This window comes from Nanorana parkeri, unplaced genomic scaffold (genome assembly GCF_000935625.1).
Source record: "Nanorana parkeri isolate BGI_ZX_2015 unplaced genomic scaffold, ASM93562v1 scaffold667, whole genome shotgun sequence".
NCBI lineage: Eukaryota > Metazoa > Chordata > Amphibia > Anura > Dicroglossidae > Nanorana > Nanorana parkeri.
Window position 1 is genome coordinate 654,789 of NW_017306935.1, and position 20,691 is coordinate 675,479.

Consider the following 20,691-nt stretch of genomic DNA (forward strand, 5'->3'; position numbering starts at 1 on the left):
CCAGTATTTATATTTGCTGGCTTACGTAGAGATAATGTGGAAGGAAAGTTATTTTTTAAATGTCTGACAGGTGTGGAGGATTTTATGACCTAAGAGATTCTGTGTATCTCTTCTGTCATAATTGCTTCTCCCTGCCAGTGAGCCACGCATGTGCAACTCCCTGTACAGACTCCCCACCATCATGTTCCTGGATGGAGCAACTCCCATTCGCATGTATGGGAGTTATATCTGCCAGGCTAGCCAATCAAGAAGCCAAAGAGTCTGCTCCCTGAAGAAGGCCCCATCGCCAGCCACAAAGAGGAAAGCTAACATGACAGCGCTGGAGAAGATCACTTGCAAGGTAAGTCTGCTATAATGTGCTAGTAGACACAGGACATTATAGAAAGCAGCTCCTGAGAGCTTTTTCTTTTCTGGTAGCAGTTTATTTCCCTGAAGGTAGAGCTATCTATTTACCTCTAGCACTCTGACACGCTAGACATAGGGGTCTCCAACCCAGCAGCTGCTGTATCGTTTGCACCCCACTCCTCTTGCCCAATCGCACTTTTTTTTTATTCTGTGGAACCCCCTGCACTGCAAGGGTTAACTGCTCGTTCTGGTCTCGGATCTTAAAAAAAGCACATTTACTCACTCGGTCCTGAATGTAAACAGTGGGCGTGTGCAATAGTCAGCCTTCTCACTCCCTCTGGAACGCATAAAAAACGAAGTATAACGCACTGCACTGCGTGTGTAGAAACTCATGCAGATCTGGTCTGCATTTGGTGTGAACAAGCCCTGAAGGTATGGGCCTCCTCTTTATTAAAAAAAAAAACAAGCTTTAATATCACTTGAATCTCAGCGACAAATACTTTCTTGATATACTAATACATAAAATCACATATGTGCATGCATGGAATTGGTATCTGGCATAATCTTGTGATGATTTGTAACGAGCTGCAGCTATCCTCTGACTAATATGAAGGTAAAGATTTTCTGCAATATTGTATTTCTGAAACATAAACTCGTATAGAGTTTGCAGTGTTTTGTCATAGTTCTGCATTTGGATAATTGCAGGTTTAGAGCAGTGATGCATACATTATCATGATCATCGTATGACTTATGAGCCAGGTAGTCCAGCTTGTTGTTTTTTTTTGTATTCCTTTGACAAATATGTTTCTGAATGCACAGCTGTAGTTCAATTGTTAAAAATGAGTCTGTGCAGGAAAGGATTGCATACCCCCGATTAAATATTCTTTTTTGTTTCTGCTTTCTATGTGCCCTATTCACACTGTACAGGTGTTCTGCATTTTTATGCAGCACAATGCACCGAACTGCATGTCATGCATTTGAATCAATTAAATATACTGAAAGAAAAGTTGAAAGGGAGGAAAAAAAAAAAAAGGTAAATGGTAACAAGGCAGCGCACTTCAATGTGGCATTTTATGGCTTCCATTAGTTTTCTTTGGTAACGGGTGCAAATGGTTTCTTGTCAGTATATAGAACATCACCTTCTTGTTTTCTACTTGGCTATATCAGCTTAAATGAAAATACAAAAAAGACCTGAAACACCCGGTTGGGTAACTAGCTTATTGGGTAATTTATCTCAATTGTATAATTGCTTGTCAGGGAACAACCTGAACCTGTTTTAAGCATTACCTTAGCAAGAAGCAAATTAAATCTGTGGTAGTGAAGAAAAAAAGTCACACATGAACCGTGGGGAATAAAAGTAGCCCCCCTCCAGAAGGAAGGACAGTGTCAGCACCAATGCAGAGATGATTTGAGGATCTACAGCTGAGTGATACACTCATTAGTTCGCCTTCAAGGACTGCATGTGTACAAACCTCAAAGCCTTTGTTTTTTGTACAAACCTTACTTGGGTGATCCCTCTCGGTTTAAAACAATTGTATATGGAAGGAATAAGAACATTTTATAACTTGCAAGCAATAACCAAATTATTTCCAATAATTATTACTGTTGTGTTTTCTGATTTTCAGGAGGACATGAGTTCACAACAGTTTCCCCGGCAAGGGGTTCCCATTTCACAGATTACGAGCAGTGGAGCCACCATGGGGCAAAATATGCCTGGGCCAGGTAATTTTTATCTCTGCACTTGTTACCTTTACATCTTCTGAGTTTCATGCAGGCCTTCAAATACCCGAATTGCATAGAAAATGTCCATATGTTCGTGTAATTCCACTCTAAAATCCTGTAATTGCTTTATTTTTTTTTTTAAATGCAGGAATTGACGAAATGTCCCGTGATATGGAGAACCAGCCCCGTGATTCCCTTACTGCTAATTCAGTTCTTTCCCCTCGAGATGACAAACAGGAAGCTGTAGTGGTCAGACCTTACCCTCAGTTGCAGATGGTTCCCCACCACACGGCTAGCCCCCTCACCATGACTGCTCAGTCCACCCATCTTCCTACTGTTCCGCTCTCCTTCCCTGAGGGAATCCTGAAGGTATGCTTTTGAATATTTATGTAGCCCGTAAACGGTTTGGTTATTCAAACAACGACTGACGGTGTATTGTGATTCTTTATTGCTCATTAAAAATGTCCTCATATGCCCTTGCTGGATATTTCATTCTTGTACCATGGAGAACATTCTTAGATCCGTTTATGTTCTTTTGATCAGATCCCAGTTTCTTAGAACATCTTTTAGCATTAAAGATTTTATCATCTATTGCTCTAAAAGAAGTGCTTGCCTAGACCTTTTTTTTCCATAGTTTTTTAGTTCTGTCTTTCAAATCCTTGTTGAAAGCAATCATATGAATATTTTGTAAAGACATAAGTAGCCTTTTAATGTCTTCCCACAGCAGCCACTGAAACCCACTATACCCAGTCGCCCCATTGCACCAGCACCACCCTCTGCCCTCTCTGCTGTACCTAAAGTCTCTGGGCCAGTGACAGTCACCATGGAGAGTGGTCTTCCTCAGGCTTCTGCTATTCCTGTTGCCACCATCAGTGGACAGCAGGTCAGTGCCACGTGCTAAATAGAATAACAGTTATCTCAATGCTTTCTTTGTTGGGGGTTTTGAGCTTAATGATTGTCCTGTCATGGTAAAGGATTTTAGTGGTCAATAAAAATATGGGAAACCCTATCCCTCCTTGAAGTTCCTTGGGATCCTAATTGATTGTCATTCAGCAGTGTTTCAGCAGCCACGTTGTCCACAGTTGTGAATGTATGTTTTTCTGTGTACTGGCTGTGTAATTAAATATTGTTCACAGAACCTGATTAGCAACCAAGTGGCAGGGTGGGATGAATACGTTTTAAATTAGCAGTACATTCCACTTTTGTAGTCAAATTTGAGAAAACCTCTTTATATGGTTGTGTTCCTATTCGCACACTATACCGAAATAATAATTTTTGAAACATGTTTGTTTTTTTTGTTTTTTTTTTAAGTTTTGTTGCAGTAGGCGAGGTAACTGAATCAATGTCTTTCTGAGCACCTTCACAGTGATCTATCCTTAGGGCTGCAACAACTAATCAATTAAATTGATTATAATCAATAATGAGAATCCTTGGCAAGGATTCTCATTGATTAGTTGCCGTTGCTCTGCTCCTCCGTTTTCCCTCCCCGCTGGTGCTGGCTGCAGCAGTCTGTGTCCCTTTCATTCCCCGCTGCTCTCCCTGCTTGTATTGGCAGAGGCAGCAGGGACACAGACCACTGCAGCTTGCCCTAGTGGTGCGGAGAGACCGCCATGACTGCATTTCCCGCTGCCCCGCCCTGTACCTCTGCTACTGCCCCGTTCCTCCTCTGCATCTAGAGGCTGGGAGCCATACCCAGCCTGCTATTGGATATTTTAAAATGCAGTAACCAATAGCAGGCTGTCTATTGCACCTGCCTGCTGTCAGTCAGCAGAGGAGGACCTGATGGAGAACTTTCTCCTTCAGGTCCCTCCTCTACTGATTGACAGCAGGCAGTGGGTGGGTACAATAGCCAGCCTGCTATTGGCTATTGCAATTTGAAATATCCAATTGCAGGCTGGCTATTGCTCCCAGCAATAAAGTTGTTTTTTTTTTTGTTTTTTTTAATTGTTTAAAGAAAGTTAAACTAAAATTAAAAGTAAAAAAAAGTTAAATAAATAAAAATGCAAACAAAAATAAACTAAAACTAAAAACAGAAAAAAGATTTTTGGTGTGTTATTTTAGATAAGTTTGGTTATTATATTGGCTTAGAGTTTTACAATTCACATTATTTTAAATCCTTGAAACTAATTAAAATGTCTAATATAATACATACAATTATTTAAAAAAGGTGGGAAAAGTCATTTTCAGTTTCGGCCTGAGAAATTTTGCTGCAGGAGGTGCGTTGCAGTGCCATTCATTTCCATGGATCCCAAATGCACCTCCCGTCCACAGTGTGACCGACCGCACTGGCGCGTTACTGCAATGCCCTGCATTCCAGTGTGATTTAAAAAAAATGTGCATACCGTTTTTTTATTTTGAAGTGAACTTTGTCTGTAACGCTGCATTTGTGTATTTTATTTTAAATAAATGAAGGTATTAATTTTTTTTTGTTACCGATATCTGATTAATCAATGTTAATAATCAGCTAACTAATCGATTATGAAAATAATAGCTGCAGCCCTATGTATTCTTGTAGAAAGACCACTGAGAACTATGGGGTTAGGCCTTTTCCCCATAGTTCTCCTAAGGGTAACGGGAGGACACAAACTAACGTCCTCCCGTCACCTAAAGCTCCCTATACCGCGAGGTACAGCTCGCGGTATACTGAGACGCCACAGCCGGGAAGGATCCCGACATTACTGTCTGGATCCACCCAGCTGCGTGAGGGACAGCTGGTTCTGCCTACCTAGAGGCAGAGCCAGCTGTACCCGTCCGTTCCGCCAGTCAGCACTGGAGGATCGGACGGGAGAGGGGGAATCCCTGCAGGGAGCCGTGAGTGACAGTCACGGCTCTCTGCAGGGACAGGATCGAGGAGCGAGCGACGGTATGTGTTCGCTCACTTCCCGATCTATGGAGCCGACCTGTGACCTGTGACAGCATGAACCTGCACAGACATAATTGGACACAGCAGTCAGCACTGGGTCAGAGACCGCCACCACGCTGGAGAGACTCCTGGAAAAAAGATGATCGGATCAAGAGGCATAATATAAAGTATGTCCTTACGCCAGCATGGGGGGGGAAGAAAGAAAAATAGACTTGAATGTCACTTTAAGCACTGTTATGGTCCAGGTACTTTTTGGCCAAGTCTTTGACCTCATGCCTATTCTAATTGTGTTGCTACATTGTTGTTTTAATGTGAGAAGCAGACTTGGGAACAGGCACTTCTTGTGACTCGGCCCTTATTGTGCACTCTATCATTTCCAGGCAATTCAGAGGTTTGTTTATTCATATTTGACCTCTGTTCTTTCTTTAGGGACACCCTAACAGTTTGCATCATATAATGACTGCCACCAATGTCCAGATGTCCATCATCCGCAGCAACGCTCCAGGAACACCTCTACATATTGGAGCTTCTCATCTCCCTAGAGGTATTATCTCTTACTGCAACATTGAATGATGGCTGCTTTGATGAGCAACCTATCTTTTAAAAGTATTCCAAGGTTTATCTGGAAATGTTTAAAGTTTAAGTGGGTACGTGCAGAATATCTGTTTCTCAGTTTGAGCAAAATGATCATGTAAGAAATTCAGAGTTGTCCTACATCTTCTGTGCAATTTCTGTGTTATCTCAAGGAGGATAATTAGCATTCCCAGTTCTTCTCTTGGGACAACAAAATGATTTAACTTTGTGTTGTGCAGATGGGTGAGTAGGTAGGGTCTGAGTAGATAAGCAAGAGAAAACTTGGCAGGGCACCACTCATTCCACAAAATTGCTGTGAGTTGTCGGCCCACAACGTGACTTAGGAGCTGTGTGTATTTCTGGCAGATAAACAGGCTCTTTAAAGGGAGAAAACCTGGATTAATGTGCCTGTATTACAGACATGTACTGTTTTTTTGTTTTTTCTTTTGCCTTGACATACACTTTTTATATGGTTTTGGGAAAACCTTAGCTTGTGTCTGACCCATTCCTTTTCATTCTTACTTTACTAATAGGTGCTGCAGCTGCTGCTGTGATGTCCAGTTCCAAGGTCACCACTGTCCTGAGACCAGCATCTGCTCAGATGCCTTCTGCAGCTGCCCAGTCTGCGGCTCAGCACATTATCCACCCACCTATTCAGGTCAGTTATAAGTACAGTTTTGGCACAGGAAATTTAGCTGAAGAATATTGTTTGACTGAAAGACTATTAACTAGCTGTTTCCTGCTTTAAAGTTTGGACATACTTCTAAATGTGGGCTTTTTAATTATCTCTGATCCCGTTTTTTTTGCCTGTTACTGCAGTCTCGCCCTCCAGTAACTTCAGCTACTTCAGTGACACCGGCTGTAGTAGCTACCGTGTCTGCTACTCGCGCACAGTCCCCAGTAATTACCACCACTCCAGCCCATGCTGCAGAGCCACTACTGCGGTAAGTGAACCTGGTGCAGAACTTCTTTACCTAATCTAAGTAGGATATTACAGAAAATATAACAAACATAACTTTAATGTAGGTAATAAAACAGTTCACTTTTTTTTTTTTTCTGTCCTAGACCCACTTTGTCAATCCAGCAGCATCCATCTCCTGCAACCATCAGCATCCAAAGATCTGCTCAGGCTCGTGACACTGGAACGCGTATTACACTGCCTACGCATCCCGCCTTGGGAGGTCAGAAGCAGCAGCTGCATGCAATGGCCCAGGTAATGTAAATAGGGTGAAGCAGTATAGATCAGTTGAACCAGAGATAGAGTATAGGCAGCTAAAGTTGTTTGCTGAACTTTACTTTTCTGATAGGACTTGCAGTGTCAAACTTAATTTTTATCTGTTAAGTCAGCATATTGGTCACTTAAGGCTAAAAGTTATTCTGAAACTGTCCTTTTAACAAAATCCCACTGCAATATTAAGGTTTGGTTCACACCGAAAACGATGAGGCTATGCTGTCTTAACTGTAAGGTGTATGGCCAGCTTATCTGCAGAATTTCTGTGGTCAGATGGAAAAGGTGCAACAGATTCCTCCATCTACACTGAACTGTGTGGATGGAGATATCTCCACCTGGGCCAATCTGTTGCACTTTTTCCATCTGACCACAGAAAATCTGCAGATAATTGTAAGGTGTATGGGCACCTTTATGGATGAGCACAGTTCACACTACCTCAATGCCGTACGTTGCAGTGGTTGTTTGCACTTATGGGGGAAAAAAAAGTACATGCAGTACTTTATTTCAGTGCAACGGGCCATGATGTTGTCTTTCATGTCATTTTAATAAAGTCCAAAAAAAAAAAGTTCACGTATAATGTGCCAGGACCAGTGCTGTAACTGCTAATGGGTGCCGGTGGCTGTGCATTGTAGCGCAGCTGCCGATTTGAATGCAGCCTAAAGCATTTGTTTTTGACGTCTATATGGCTCTAATAATCCCAGAGGTGCTGACAGGTCCAGTTCTTTGGCTTCCCTTCCTCCTCTGTAAATTACTGCAGACAGCAGTCATATAAAAAGTGAAAAAACTGGCATCGCTTATTTCCCTACTGCCACTAAGGCTTTCTCATTTCTTCCACCAAAGAAGCCATCACTAGTTATTTAGTTTGATGTTGTTGAAGCTTATAAAAGATTAATGAGGTTACTCCCTCCTCAAGTGATAGTGATTGGGCCTTGCTATTGGCTGGTCAGGCCCTAGAACTGCATTACTGGAGGTCTCAAACCTGGAGGAAAGCAAAGTATTTCACATATCAAATGGAGCAGTACAGCAAATATGATCAAAAGTGGCTTGGGGGTGAGCTATGAAAAAAGTTTGCTCAGAGTTTTTCTGTGGAACCAAGCTTGCATATTACTGCGGAAGTCATAATTTTGCATATAAATTCAGCTGCTATTATATATTTGAATCGACTTTTTCTTGTTTTTAAGATACTTAAAGGAGAACTGAGGTGAGTGCTTTTCACTCACCTCATAGTTCTAGCCGAACTGTGACAATGAAACTGTCACAGGTCGGCTCAGTAGATCGGGAAGTGAGCGAACACATAACGGCGTTCGCTCACCTCTCGATCCTGTCACAGCTCTCTGCCGTGGCGGGAGTGGCTGGATTCCCCCCTCCCCGCTCCGATCCTCCAGCGCTGCCTGGCGGAAAGGGAGGGGGCGGGTACAGCTGGCTCTGCCTCTATATAGGCAGAGCCAGCTGTCACTCACGCAGTTGGGCGGATCCAGACATAATTGTCGGGATCCACTTCAGCTGCGGCGTCTCAGTATACCGTGAGCTGTAGCTGTATAATGAGCTTAGGGTGACGGGAGGACGCTAGTTTGTGTCCTCCCGTTACCCTTAGGAGAACTATGGGGAAAAGCCCTAACCCCATTGTTCTCTTAAGCATTACTGAAATAGCACAAAATCTGAATTTGTTTATCATGTGCTCTGTTTGTATTGTCCAGGTCTGTAACGATTTTGCATTTGCTTTAAGTGCAGGAAGACATAGCAACAAATCATTTTCATGCTTGCCAGGCCAGACCTGTGCGATCAGTTAAAAAAAAACAAAAAAACTGTTTGCTGTGGGCTAATGCCCTTGCACAAATTATCTTCATTTTAGTTTACCTTGAGTCACTTACAGCTATTTGCAGATCTGTTGTTTAGTGTTCTTTATTTAGCCAGGAAAATTAATTTGTAACAAAAGGCTTCACTTTCTATTTGATAGAAGACTCTTTTTGGCACTGGCAATCCAGTAGCCGCAGCGACTGTTGCTCCAATTTTGGCAACTAACACCTTACCCTCTGTGACATCTTCAGGTAAGAATATTTTAACATGGTATAATAAACTCTTCATTTTAATATGTTGTATGTTTAAAGTATTTGACCCTTTTTTTTTTCAGTCCAGTTTCTGTACTCCACTGTGGAGAATTTTATGCAGAGAGCCTTTGAGAAAGGCCTGTGGCAACTTCTAGAACAGTGTCTTAGTGGTTAGCACTTCTGTCCTGCAGCACTAGTGTCATGGTCGTCTGCATGGTGTTTGCATATTTTCCCGGTGCTTGCGTTGGTATTCACAAGGTACTTCAGTTTCCTGCTACACCCCAAAGACATGCTCGTACATTAACTGGCTCCTGTCTAAAATTGGCTCTAGTATGATATTCTTATAAGCGTGGTCAAGATAAATGTCTCACCATCTGCCCCAACATATGGATAAACTTTTGATTCCACAATGAGAAATTTGCTATTGAAATATACATTTATAATAAATGTCATAATATTCTGCTGCATATCTTTATAGATGTGTGCTGGCCTAACAGACTTGGCAGTTTCATTATTCTACTGTTATATAGGCAGGTTATGAAAAAAAAAATCCTTTATCTCTCCTCATTGAGATTATCGTCCTGGGTAAGTTTTCATTGTTATGAATTGCTACCATTCATACCAATGAAAACTTACCCAGGACCAAAATCATAATGAATTTATGAAAACCCTTTGCCACTAATGCAAGTGCTTACGCGGCCTCAAGTTGACTCCAGAATTTAATTTTGTGGCGCTAAAGTTACACAGGAAAACTAACATCCCATGAAATAAAGTAAACACAAAGTGCCAAAGGTCATCACTGGCTCAATCTGCAAAGAGGGAAGGCCCCCAAATCTGACACCCCTTGACCTTTCTTTCCCCCAAGGGCACAAGGCTTATGACAGGGGCAAGGTACGCTCTTGGTCCACTTAGCTGAAGCCAGGCAGACTATATTCCTTAGGGGAAGCTTGCCCATCAGGTACTTGGGTTTGATGAACCTAACCAAAAGGCTCTTCATATTCCCCTCCAGACTTCAGGGTAAGCCAAAACACCTTCACTTTAGAGTAAGTGAAAGTAAAGTGCTATGCTGCATAAAAATATAAGTGCTTCAGGGTGCCAATGTTCAAAGACATAGGCTAGGCCTTCCAGCCCTTTATAAAGTAAACATCCTCTGGTCTTTGCCGAATGACCTCACCCAGGAAGCAGGTGTATAAAAGAAAGCTCGTGGAAGTACTGGCAACATGGTGCCTTACTCAAATATACAGTGGGCTTCCCACACCCAAAGTGAATTTGTTTAGGACACCATGGACTGTGCAATTCCAGGGGTATGAGCACTGCGGACTCGGAGAAAGGCAGGCATGCTCTTTCCAGGAGGCACTGGGCCCTGAGGATCTTCGCATAATATCAGAGGCACTTCTGGTACACAGGAAAGGTTGATTCACTCGGCAGGAAAGATGCCCTCAGAGCCCCCATCATATCGAGAGTTACTCCCCAGCTAGCTCTGACAAAGACAAGAACATCGCAAGATTTCCTCTCCTGGACCTTTTTGATGAGAACATATACTACACTTGATCTTAGCCAGGAGAAGCAATCTAAATCTATCAAGTTTTGTGGATAGGGAGTATACAGTACTCACACTGATGTGAATTTATAAAAACTGGAGTAGACCATATATGGAGCAGTTGTTCATGGCAACCAATCAGCTTCTTTTACATTTTCAAAGTTTAACCAAACAAACTGGAGAGAGAAGCTGATTGGTTGCCATGGGCAACTACTCCAGATTCTGTCTGCTCTGGTTCTGATAACTTCCCACCACTATGTGTGTTATAAACTACAGATCCTCACCAGATTATTTCTAAATACTTGTAACTACCTGAAAAGTATATCTTTTGTTTTCATTAGGGAAATTTTTTTTTTTTTTTAACCTACTTGTATGGTAACCTGTGTTTTGTAATCTTATTACTGTTTTTTTTTTTTTTTCTCCTTAACTGAATGCAGGCTCTGTTCCCCATACACAAGTTTCCACCAGCGCCATTGTTAGTATGACGATGCCAACTCACTCTTCCCATGCTACAGCTGTGACTGCGTCCAACATTCCTGTGGGTAAGTCATAGTTTTCTGCGGCAGCAATATGTTCAGTTACGCTGGAATTCTTTGATTAAAGCTTTTCCAGTGAGCACTTTAAAACATTCTTTACATGCGTTGTCATGGTTACAATCTCTCTGCTGATGCGGGATTAATGAACAAGATATTCAAGAGATTCTGATCAGGAGCTTTAATTTTTCCAGGGAAAAGGAAAGTAGCTCAAAGTGCTCCCAACAACCTGCTTTTTCAGACTCTTTTGGTCGCTGGTTGACTTGAGTACAGCTAATGAAACGTCCTTCTGTTCCCATTTGCAGGTAATTAGAAGGATTTCCCACTTCTTTTTTTTTTTTTTATAGTAGATTATGCTGTCAGAAGCAAGATTCATAGAAGAGATGTAGAAAGATTTGTTAGTGGTAAATAGGCAAAATATCATGAGTACCACGATTGGCGATTGAGAAAGTAGGATTATGTTCTTACCGTCAAATCATTTTCTCTGAGTCCTTTTGAGGGACACCGCTCCCTCATTTCCTTTCATAATGCTTGTGGCAGGGATTTATGTCCTTAGTGGCAGGGTTTTAATTTCTCCTGGAAGCAGTAGCATAACTCTACTTCTCAGAATTCTTCAAGAGCTGTGTCCTTCAAAGGACTCACAGAATAGGATGTTATGGTAAGAATAAAGTCCTATTTTTCATTTGCTCCCCTGAAGACCAAAGCACACAAAATGATGAGGTATCCATTTGTATTTTGGCCTAAAAATGGAAGATCACCATACTTGCCATCCTTGTCAAGGATCTGTGCCACAGGTCCTCATTTCTGGTTATCGATTACCTTGGCATTCTCCCAAACCACACCCAAGTAACTCATAGATTGGGAACAGCAACATGCTAAAATTGCAACAAAATCTTTTCTTGGTTTCAGTCCTTAGATTCATTGAGGACTGTTAAGCCAGTTGCTGCCAGGCTGCTTATTTAAATTGACCATCCTCAGGCTGGGTTCCCACCTAGGCGGTTGTCTGCGCTTTCGTACTCGCGGAAAACCGCTCAAGCAGGGAAATACCATTATTTTCAATGTGTGTGGTTCCCATCTGTGCGGTTTTCCGCGAGTACGAAACTCGCTGGAAACCGCCCTACGCCCAAAGAAGTACATGTACTTCTTTGGGGCGTTTTGGTCGTGCGGTTCCATTGGTATACAGCGAATCGCGGTAAAGAAACGGGCGGAAAACGCGCATATTCAATCCGCCCAGGTTGGAACCCAGCCTCACTCCCATTTAGATATGCATTTAACATTCTCAAACTGGAACTACATTTTTTAAACCTTTAGCAAAGCTGCATGAAGCTGGCCGAAAGCCTCCCAAGTGCTCAGCAAAGGCTGCGGCTGTCTTTAAGCTAAAGTCTGTGCAAACAAGAGCTAAAGGTTTCTCCCAGTATGAGAACCAACACATTTAACAATGCACAGGTCTTTCTATGCTGAGTGACATCAAAGATATGTCTAAAGGTGCCCATACACTGCACGAAATCCCTCGATCGTACGAGAATCGTGCAGTGTGAATGAAGACGTGCGACCGTTTCTACTGTACGGTCGCACGTCTTTTGTCTAAGGCGCATGCTAGAAAACCAGCCGAAAATCTTACGATTTTCAGCTGGTTTGAACGATGCTCGGGAGACAAATGCCAAACGGGCCGGTGTGCGCACGCGCACACTGCCCGTTCAGCATTGCGGTCATCGGAAGCCCGCCCCTCGGGGGCGGGCTTGCGATGTTCGCAAGTACGATCTGCCTGTCCAAGATGGGCAGATGGTACGTTTTTTTAATTACTTTACAACCATCGCAAGACTAAGGTCTTGCGATGGTTGTAAAGTATGGCCACCTTAATGCACAAAGCTGGGAAGATTGTATGAGATTATGTACAGAAGATGGCAATCTAGATTGGACTATAAATCTTGAGACCTGTTATGCCGACTTTTCTTTTCACTTCAATCCTTGTCTTGTTTACATGGATTTTACAATACATTTGTATTCACCGCTATTTTTACTGTTTTTATACCTATTTGTTCTTTATATTTTTCAGCTAAGGTTGTCCCACAGCAGATTACACATACTTCACCTCGGATACAGCCAGAATATGGAGCAGAGAGAGGTAACCTGATACCAATACCTGGTCATAGAGCTTCACCCAATCCTATGACAATGGAGGCCAGGAGTGACAACAGGTAAGACCAAGTGAAATTGATGATTCCTAAATGACATGCTTTCCTAACGGCATGAGGGGCAATAAAGACACTACTCTGAAAAGCTCTCCCTTTTCCTTGCAGCCATCATCTTTTGTAAATTTTGTTTTTTCATCTTTTCTATTTCTGTTTCACAGGCAACCTGTTCCAGTACAGCTACAATATTTTCTACCTACCTATCCCCAATCTGCCTATCCTCTGGCTGCTCACACCTACACCCCCATAACCAGTTCTGTATCCACTATTCGTCAGTATCCAGGTTGGTGTTTTAATGACCAATATTCCTTCCTTTGGTGAATAATATATAGGGGTGCACCGAAATAGAATTTTTAAAACCGAAAAAAAATGTCAGGCCGAAACCGATACCGATTTTTGTTTTTTATTTTTTCCATTTTTTTTTAATATTTTATTTTTTATAAACTTTTTAATTTTTTTATTAATTAATTTTTATTAAATACTTTTATTTTTTACTTTACTTTTGGGGGCTTCGTGGAAATATTAGGGGTCTAAACAGACCCCTGATATTTCCCTTTTTAAAATAGAAAAAGAGATTGAGGACACAGAGTCCTCCAATCTCTTTTTTCTGTGTCCCCTGTTATCAATGAACAGGAATCCTCTGAGTGTTCCTGTGCATTGATAACATGAGTACATGGCATGTTTACTATAACTACAATTATGAATGAATCACAAATGAAGTGTAGATCACTCCCATTCATTCATAATTGAGGATATAGTAACCATACCATGTCCTCAATTATCTACAGACACTCAGCGATCACTGAGTGTGTGTGTACCTTGCTTTTCTCTCTGACACGCTGTCACAGGAGGCTGATCGAGCCGTGTAGAGAGGAAAGCCCAGCCTCCTGTGACAGCGCTGTCTCCGCCCACACACCGCTCTGCCGGACTGTGATAGGCGGCTGAGCGGTGTGGGAGGAGAGACGTCACCGCTCACAGTGCTCTCGTCCTGCAGCGCGCCGAGCGGGGAGAAAAGTACAGCGCCCAGCGGGGAGAAAAAAAACCAGGGATGCGCCGATGTATCGGCCGAAACATGGCTCTTTCGGCATTATGCCAAAAGTGCAATTTTCGGCCGATATGTTTCGGCGGCCGATATATCAGTGCATCCCTAATAATATATATTTGAAGGGTATGCTCTGATAGCATCATTGTGCACCATGAAACCTTGATGTTCCATGCTCTGCTGCTGTATTAGCTGTGCAGTTGGCACTATGCAGTAGAGTTGGTAATTGCATTGGATGTTTAAGAGCTGTCTGTTTTTACACTAGCTACTCTACTGTTGCATAAAACATAGGTTATTGAAATTACTGATTGCCAGTTACTTTTATTTAAAAACTCATTTTTTTAGGTAGAGGGAGGAGACTTATCTACGACTGCTTTAATGTTTTCCACTGAATTTGGGTGGAGCATCTAACACTACTGGTCTCTTTTCAGTTTCAGCACAAGCGCCAAACTCTGCAATTACAGCCCAGTCAGTGGCATCCACTGTGCACCTGAACCCAATGCAGCTGATTAATGTGGATACATCGCATACACGTCACATTCAGGGGATCCAGCCTGCGCCAGTCAATGCACAGGGGATGCAGCCATCACCCTTCAGTACCCAAGGCATGCAGGCGACACCTATTGGTACCCAAGGAATCCAGCCACCTCCAATCGGTTCACAGGGCATCCATCCTGCAGGATCTATAACCACTCAGGGTGTCCAGGCGTCCTCTGTCAGCTCCCAGCAGGCTTCAAGTGATGGAAAACCTCCTGGTAATGTATTAAATATGGATTCATTTTTAAGTTTAAATTCTTCAGCATCTTGATATACTATAAACCAGTGGTTCTCAACTCGTGGGTCGCGACCCAAAAGTGGGTCGCGACACCCTCTGCAGTGGGTCGCGGAAACTGTGGTTTGTGCATGCTTCTGCTCCCTAACTACACAAGTTGTATACACTGAGTGGCCAGATTATTATGACCACCTGACGTTTGTAGGCAAATCAGCTATAATTAGCTATAATTTTGCACTGAAGTTGCTAGAGGGCCAGACCATCATAAATAGGGAAGCAGGTTGTTTACCACGACAGTAGAAGTGATTTTTTTTTTCTGAAGATACGGGTAAACAACGCGATTTAACAGCCTTTGAACGTGGGATGATTGTTGGCGCTCGGAGCCATGGAGCGAGTATCGGCAAAACAGCAGAATTTGTTAAATGTTCAAGAGGGGCTCATTGTTAAAGTGTTTAAAGACTGGACTGTCAGCCGAAAATCTGGGTCTGAACGTGCGAATTGTGGCCGTCAGCGACTAGTCAATGTTAGGACAGAACGGAGAGTGGCAAGACTGGTACAAGACAACAGAAGGGCAACAGTGCAGTGTCAGATTCCTCGTATCACCTTTCAACATCTCGTGGAGTCACGAGGCGGCCCAACGAAGTTATCTCGTGGAGTTATCTCGTGGCCTAACGAAGTACTGATGGGGTGGTCATAATAATCTGGCCACTCAGTGTATGTCTTGTTCATTAATCTTATGTGAAGATCAGCAATCACCCAAATGCACATCTATCTTGAAGTACAGAAAAACATACCCAATTTTTGTTGTGTTATGAAGCTGTGGGTTAATGCACAGACAATATTGTAATTAGAATTGGACTACACCTAACAAAGCATTCAGGCTGAAGTAATGTTTGCAATGTCTACTTGGTTTCTAGAATGGGGCGGTCTAGACTAGAGTGTGTAACATACTTCACCGTATATAGAATAGAGCAAACTGGAGTATGTCACTTAAAACGATGTACAGAGAGTAGCATGTAGAATGCATCACGTACAGCATGTGATAGTATATTTTTCCATATAACAGAGCTGTTTATTGCCATTTTCTAAAAGGTTAAATAGAAATGCACGCATTATTAGTGTGAATTAGTAGTCCACAGCATGCACCCCAAACATTTAGTACATAAACTGTTCACATCTTGTACCATTTCCCATCAGTAGTTTCAGACATCTGCACCTTCTGGCCAGCAGCATTCATGTTTACCAGGATTCTCTCTAACAGGCAGCTAGGCCCACTTCCTGCACATCACTTCCCTGGCCCTCCCAATGCTGGCACTGTTCACGCTGTAATGCCATGTTACCTGTCACTTCCTGGATTTATCCCTAAATGAAAGTATGGGATTATACGTGACATTTAATTTGTGCAATACATTTTTGCACTTATAGAACAGTTGTGTATTTTTGAATTCATTTTTATTTCATATATTGCCAGTCTTCATAAATTAGGTATGCACATGCTTAATGCTTCTCACAAACATAGCAATAATTTGTGAATGCCTCTTTTCTTTATTTGCAGTTGTCCTTGCAGAAGGAGCTACAATTGTTGCCAATCCACTGAGCAGCACTTTCACTTCAGCCCCAGCTAGCGCTGCTGTCATGCAGAGCCACAATCAAAGTCCAGGTATCGGCAGTACCCCTGCTCAGGGATCCTCTCCCAGGCCCAGCATCTTACGCAAGAAACCTGCCACTGATGGGTATGTTTGTGTATTCTCTTCGAGACTCTGCTTTTTTTATTTAAAGTTACATAGTCAGGTTGAAAAAAGACACAAGTCCATCGAGTTCAACCTATAGAGATACGTAGAAGAAAAGCCTAAACAGAACACTATGCCCACAATTACCCAATGTTGATCCAGAGGAAGGCAAAAAAACCCTATAAAGCACGGTTCAATTTGCTCCAACAGGGGAAACAAATTCCTTTCTGATCCCATAAGGCAATCGGATATTCCCTGGATCAACAATCTCTGATGCCTAATATACCTATAAGAACTCAATATCCAGTAATATTCTGTGCATTTAGGAATACATCCAGATGTTTTTTTAAAACAATGAACCAAGCTCACTAGAACTAGCTCCTAGGGGAGTCTATTCCACATTTTCAGAGCTCTAACTGAAGAATCCTTTTTTTATGCAAAGGTTAAACCTCTTTTTTCCTCCAGACGCAAAGAGTGCCCGCTTGTCCTTTGCAGTGACCTCAATGTGAATAATTTAGCACCAAGCTCACTATATGGACCATTTATGTATTTATACATGGTGATCATGTCCCCCCTTAATCGCCTCTTCTCCAGAGAGAACAAATTCAGGTCAGCTAATCGTTCCTCTTAGCTGAGCTCCTCCATGCCTCTTTATCAGTTTGGTCGCCCTTCTTCTCTCTTACTCTCTCTTACGCCCTTCTCTCTCCTCTTACTGTAAACTGGTGCCCAAAACTGAACTGCATATTCCAGATGAGGTGTTACTAATGCTTTGTACATGGGCAGGATTCTCTCTCTATCTCTATCTCTCTATCTCTCTCTTTCTGTCTTTCTGTCTTTCTCTCTTTCTGTCTTTCTCTCTTTCTGTCTTTCTCTCTTTCTTTCTTTCTGTCTTTCTCTCTTTCTGTCTTTCTCTCTTTCTGTCTTTCTCTCTTTCTGTCTTTCTGTCTTTCTCTCTTTCTCTCTTCTATACCCCTCTTAATACAAGAAAGTATTTTGCTTGCTTTAGAAACTGCGGCTTGATATTGCATGCTGCTATTGAGTCTGTGATCCACCAGAACACCCAGATCTTTCTCCACCATTGACTCCCCCTAGAGTGTATGACGCATGCATGTTTTTAGTCTCCAAGTGCATAACTTTACATTTATCAACATTAAACCTAATTTGCCAAATCGATGCCCAATCACACAGTGCATACAGATCCCCTGGTAAGTTGGAGACATCCTGTAAGGACTGTATTCCACTACATAACTTGGTGTCATCTGCAAACACAGAAATAGTACTTTTAATCCTCAATTCTGTCATTTATAACATAGAATTGGGGATTAAAAGTACCATTTCTGTGTTTGCAGAGTAATTGTGTTGTCACATGTAGAGTAAACTTAAGCACCTTTTTCATTTGCATATGCAGTTATTTCTGGCATTTCCAGTTCAAGAGCTAGAGTTCTTTCTTCTGGCGCCCTCCCCTGCTATCAATCAAACCTTCTTTTTTTTTTTTTTTTTTTTTTTTTTCCATGCATAAAATTGGTCAGTGGCAATTTTTTGCTGTCTACATGCAGTTAGCCATCCTGCACATCTGTGTCCTTTGTGTTTAAAACTGTAAGCTCTATAATTGGTAAAGTTTGCTTTCAGAAAATGCTATATATATTTAGTGTGCAGCAAAATGGTAAACTCTCAATGAATTCCCCATTTCTTGGTACCCCAGTGGCAGTAGGAAAGTTTGTGTGCTGCACTAGGCTGCAGTTAGACACTGTGCTCTTTATAAAATGCAGCGGATCGACAATCCCCTGCTGGATCACAGCTATAGGTCTGTAATCAGTAGGGATGCACCGATACTATTATCAGTATCGGTGCCGATACTGAGTATTTGGGCGAGTACTGGTACTCACCCATGTGCTCTGATACTTGCCTCCGATACCGGAACTTCTGGCCAAAGGGAGATCTCCCATTGACCGGCAGTACCGAGAGAGCATGGAGATAGCTTCCTTTCCAATCAAGAAGCCGGGCGGTGGGTTATGACCCACCGCCCGGCTTCCTGATTGGCTAGGAAGCCGGCTTCATTTTGTTGCTTGGCTTCCTAATCAATCAGGAAGCCGGGTGGCATGTATTTACCCGCCTCCCAGCTTTCTGATTGGTCAGGAATCCACACTGACTCGCAACAAGTGAAGCAAGCTTCCTAGCCAATCGGGAGGCGGTCTAGGAATCCGGCTTCACTTGTTGCTATGCAGCCTTGGCAAGTGAAGCCAGTGTTCTTTCACTAGAAGACCGGCTTCACAGGCAATCAGGAAGGAGGGTGACGGGGTCATGATCCGCCGCCTGAATTCCTGATTATCAGGGCACATGGCACCAGTGCTAGATATAAAAAAAAAATATCGGTACTCGATAACCGAAAAACCGGCATCTGTGAAACCCTAGTAATCAGTAACATTCTGTTGAGCATTTTGCTGCACCCAAAATGTACACTGTATATAGCATTTCCAATGAAACTTAAATTGGTCTTTGAGTGAAGATTTGCAGTTGAACTTCAAAGTGCCACATATGTGCCTATCCAAAAAAGGGATGTTACTGTACAAAATTAAGATTCCTCTGACACCCACTCATAAACAAGAATTTTTTCCTCTTTGGTGCTTATTTTCCACTCCCCTCATATCCCCCCCACACCCCCTCTTCTCTTTTTTTTTTTTTTTAAATTCTTACTGATCACATTTTAGCCAGTGGCTGCATAGCGTTGTCCACTGAAACTAGTGAAACATGATGCTAAGGATAACTTAACTTTGCACATTTGTCCTCTGTGTGTTTTCTTTTACAGGCTATCTGTTAGGAAAAGCCTGATTCCTCCACATCCAGGAGATGCAGTAAGCCCCCGCCATGACAGCTCTATGCGAAGTACTTCTGCTTCACCTCGGCCTGCTGGGTAATTGAACTGTATAAGTCAATTTGGTCTAACAGGAAACCTGTGATGAAGGAAATGTGGGGCTCCCATTGCCGACTTTGTAAAATATACAGGTTCCACGGCTTTCATTTGATTCTTGCTTCTCTACACAATGAGTTATTGGACCAAGTATGCAGGCAGTGAAGACTGAAGAGTGTGAACCTGTGTCTCTAGAAGAACAGGTCAGCAAAGGTAGTTCCCTGGCTGAAAGTCAACTCTAAGGCTGGGAACCATTAACAGTGGAAGTCTTTCACTTCGGCCCTATGCTCCTCAATGGACTAGGACCTTGGTTCTCAACTGGTGGGTCGCGACCCGTGTTCAGTGGGTCGCTGCATGCCTTGCCTTCCACTTTTTCTAGTTGAGAGGCTCCTTAGCCTCCTCCTAGCCCAGCACTGTCCATTCTTACACTGAGCAGCCATTCAAAATATGCTGCTCAGCGCCAAGTGTCAGCTTGAGGTGAGGTGGGCTGGGGGTATGGCCTCGAAGGAGCTCCCTCCATACGTGCATTGCTTAAAGCTCCCTTGCATGTCCTCTAGAGGTGTCTGGGCTGGAGTGACATCACATTCTGGCTCCTGGCACCTCTACAGGAGCACATGTGAACTGCACAAGCAATGCACATATGGATGGAGCTCCATCACAGCAGCCCACGCTGCCGTGCGTTCCATTGCAGTGCGCCTTGGGTCACGACTTCGTGACTGAGGACAAATGTGGGTTCTGAGGTTACACAGGTTAAGAACCACTGGACTAGGATATGTAACTAACTCAAGGTAGCTCCCATATTTCAATCTTCCTAGGTTCCCTTTAAGAACTTGTAAAGCTATGCAATTTTATAATAACTCAAGGGATTGAATAACGTTTTTTTCATTTATTTGATTAATTACAGTGTGTCTTAATAATTGTCTTTTTTTTAGACAGGGAAATATTTTCCTGTTTGAATCTGTGGCCCTAAAATTCTGTCTTTATGACACAACAGGAAGTAAAGAAATTCTGATGGGTTTGCAAACAAAAGCCTGGGAGAGGTTGAAACCTCTCCCTACTCTACTACTAAAGTGCTTTAACAGCTGTTTTGTCCCCACTGGAGTGATTGCTCCCAATTCTGTTCCAGCGACAAAACAGGAAGTGACTGGAAGTGTCTCCTGCAGGGGTACAAAGAGCAGTAAAAACAAGTTTC

At 42.6% G+C, this 20,691-nt stretch overlaps 1 protein-coding gene across 7 annotated transcripts in view; it reads left to right on the plus strand.

Annotated features, from left to right (window-relative positions):
• Positions 1-20,691, plus strand: part of SAP130 (Sin3A associated protein 130) — a 28,269-nt gene that overhangs the window by 1,048 nt on the left and 6,530 nt on the right. For 2 of the 7 annotated variants that reach the window (XM_018563502.1, XM_018563503.1), the window contains exons 2-15: positions 1,971-2,067; positions 2,216-2,436; positions 2,771-2,950; positions 5,360-5,474; positions 6,037-6,161; positions 6,323-6,447; positions 6,569-6,716; positions 8,692-8,782; positions 10,760-10,864; positions 12,912-13,053; positions 13,209-13,330; positions 14,521-14,844; positions 16,417-16,594; positions 19,398-19,502. In XM_018563502.1, coding sequence (XP_018419004.1) covers positions 1,977-2,067; positions 2,216-2,436; positions 2,771-2,950; positions 5,360-5,474; positions 6,037-6,161; positions 6,323-6,447; positions 6,569-6,716; positions 8,692-8,782; positions 10,760-10,864; positions 12,912-13,053; positions 13,209-13,330; positions 14,521-14,844; positions 16,417-16,594; positions 19,398-19,502 — 2,072 coding nt within the window. In that variant the 5' untranslated portion in view covers positions 1,971-1,976. The remainder of the gene's footprint in view (positions 1-1,970; positions 2,068-2,215; positions 2,437-2,770; positions 2,951-5,359; positions 5,475-6,036; positions 6,162-6,322; positions 6,448-6,568; positions 6,717-8,691; positions 8,783-10,759; positions 10,865-12,911; positions 13,054-13,208; positions 13,331-14,520; positions 14,845-16,416; positions 16,595-19,397; positions 19,503-20,691) is intronic. The other 5 variants (XM_018563508.1, XM_018563509.1, XM_018563504.1 and 2 more) reach the window with 4 other exon arrangements.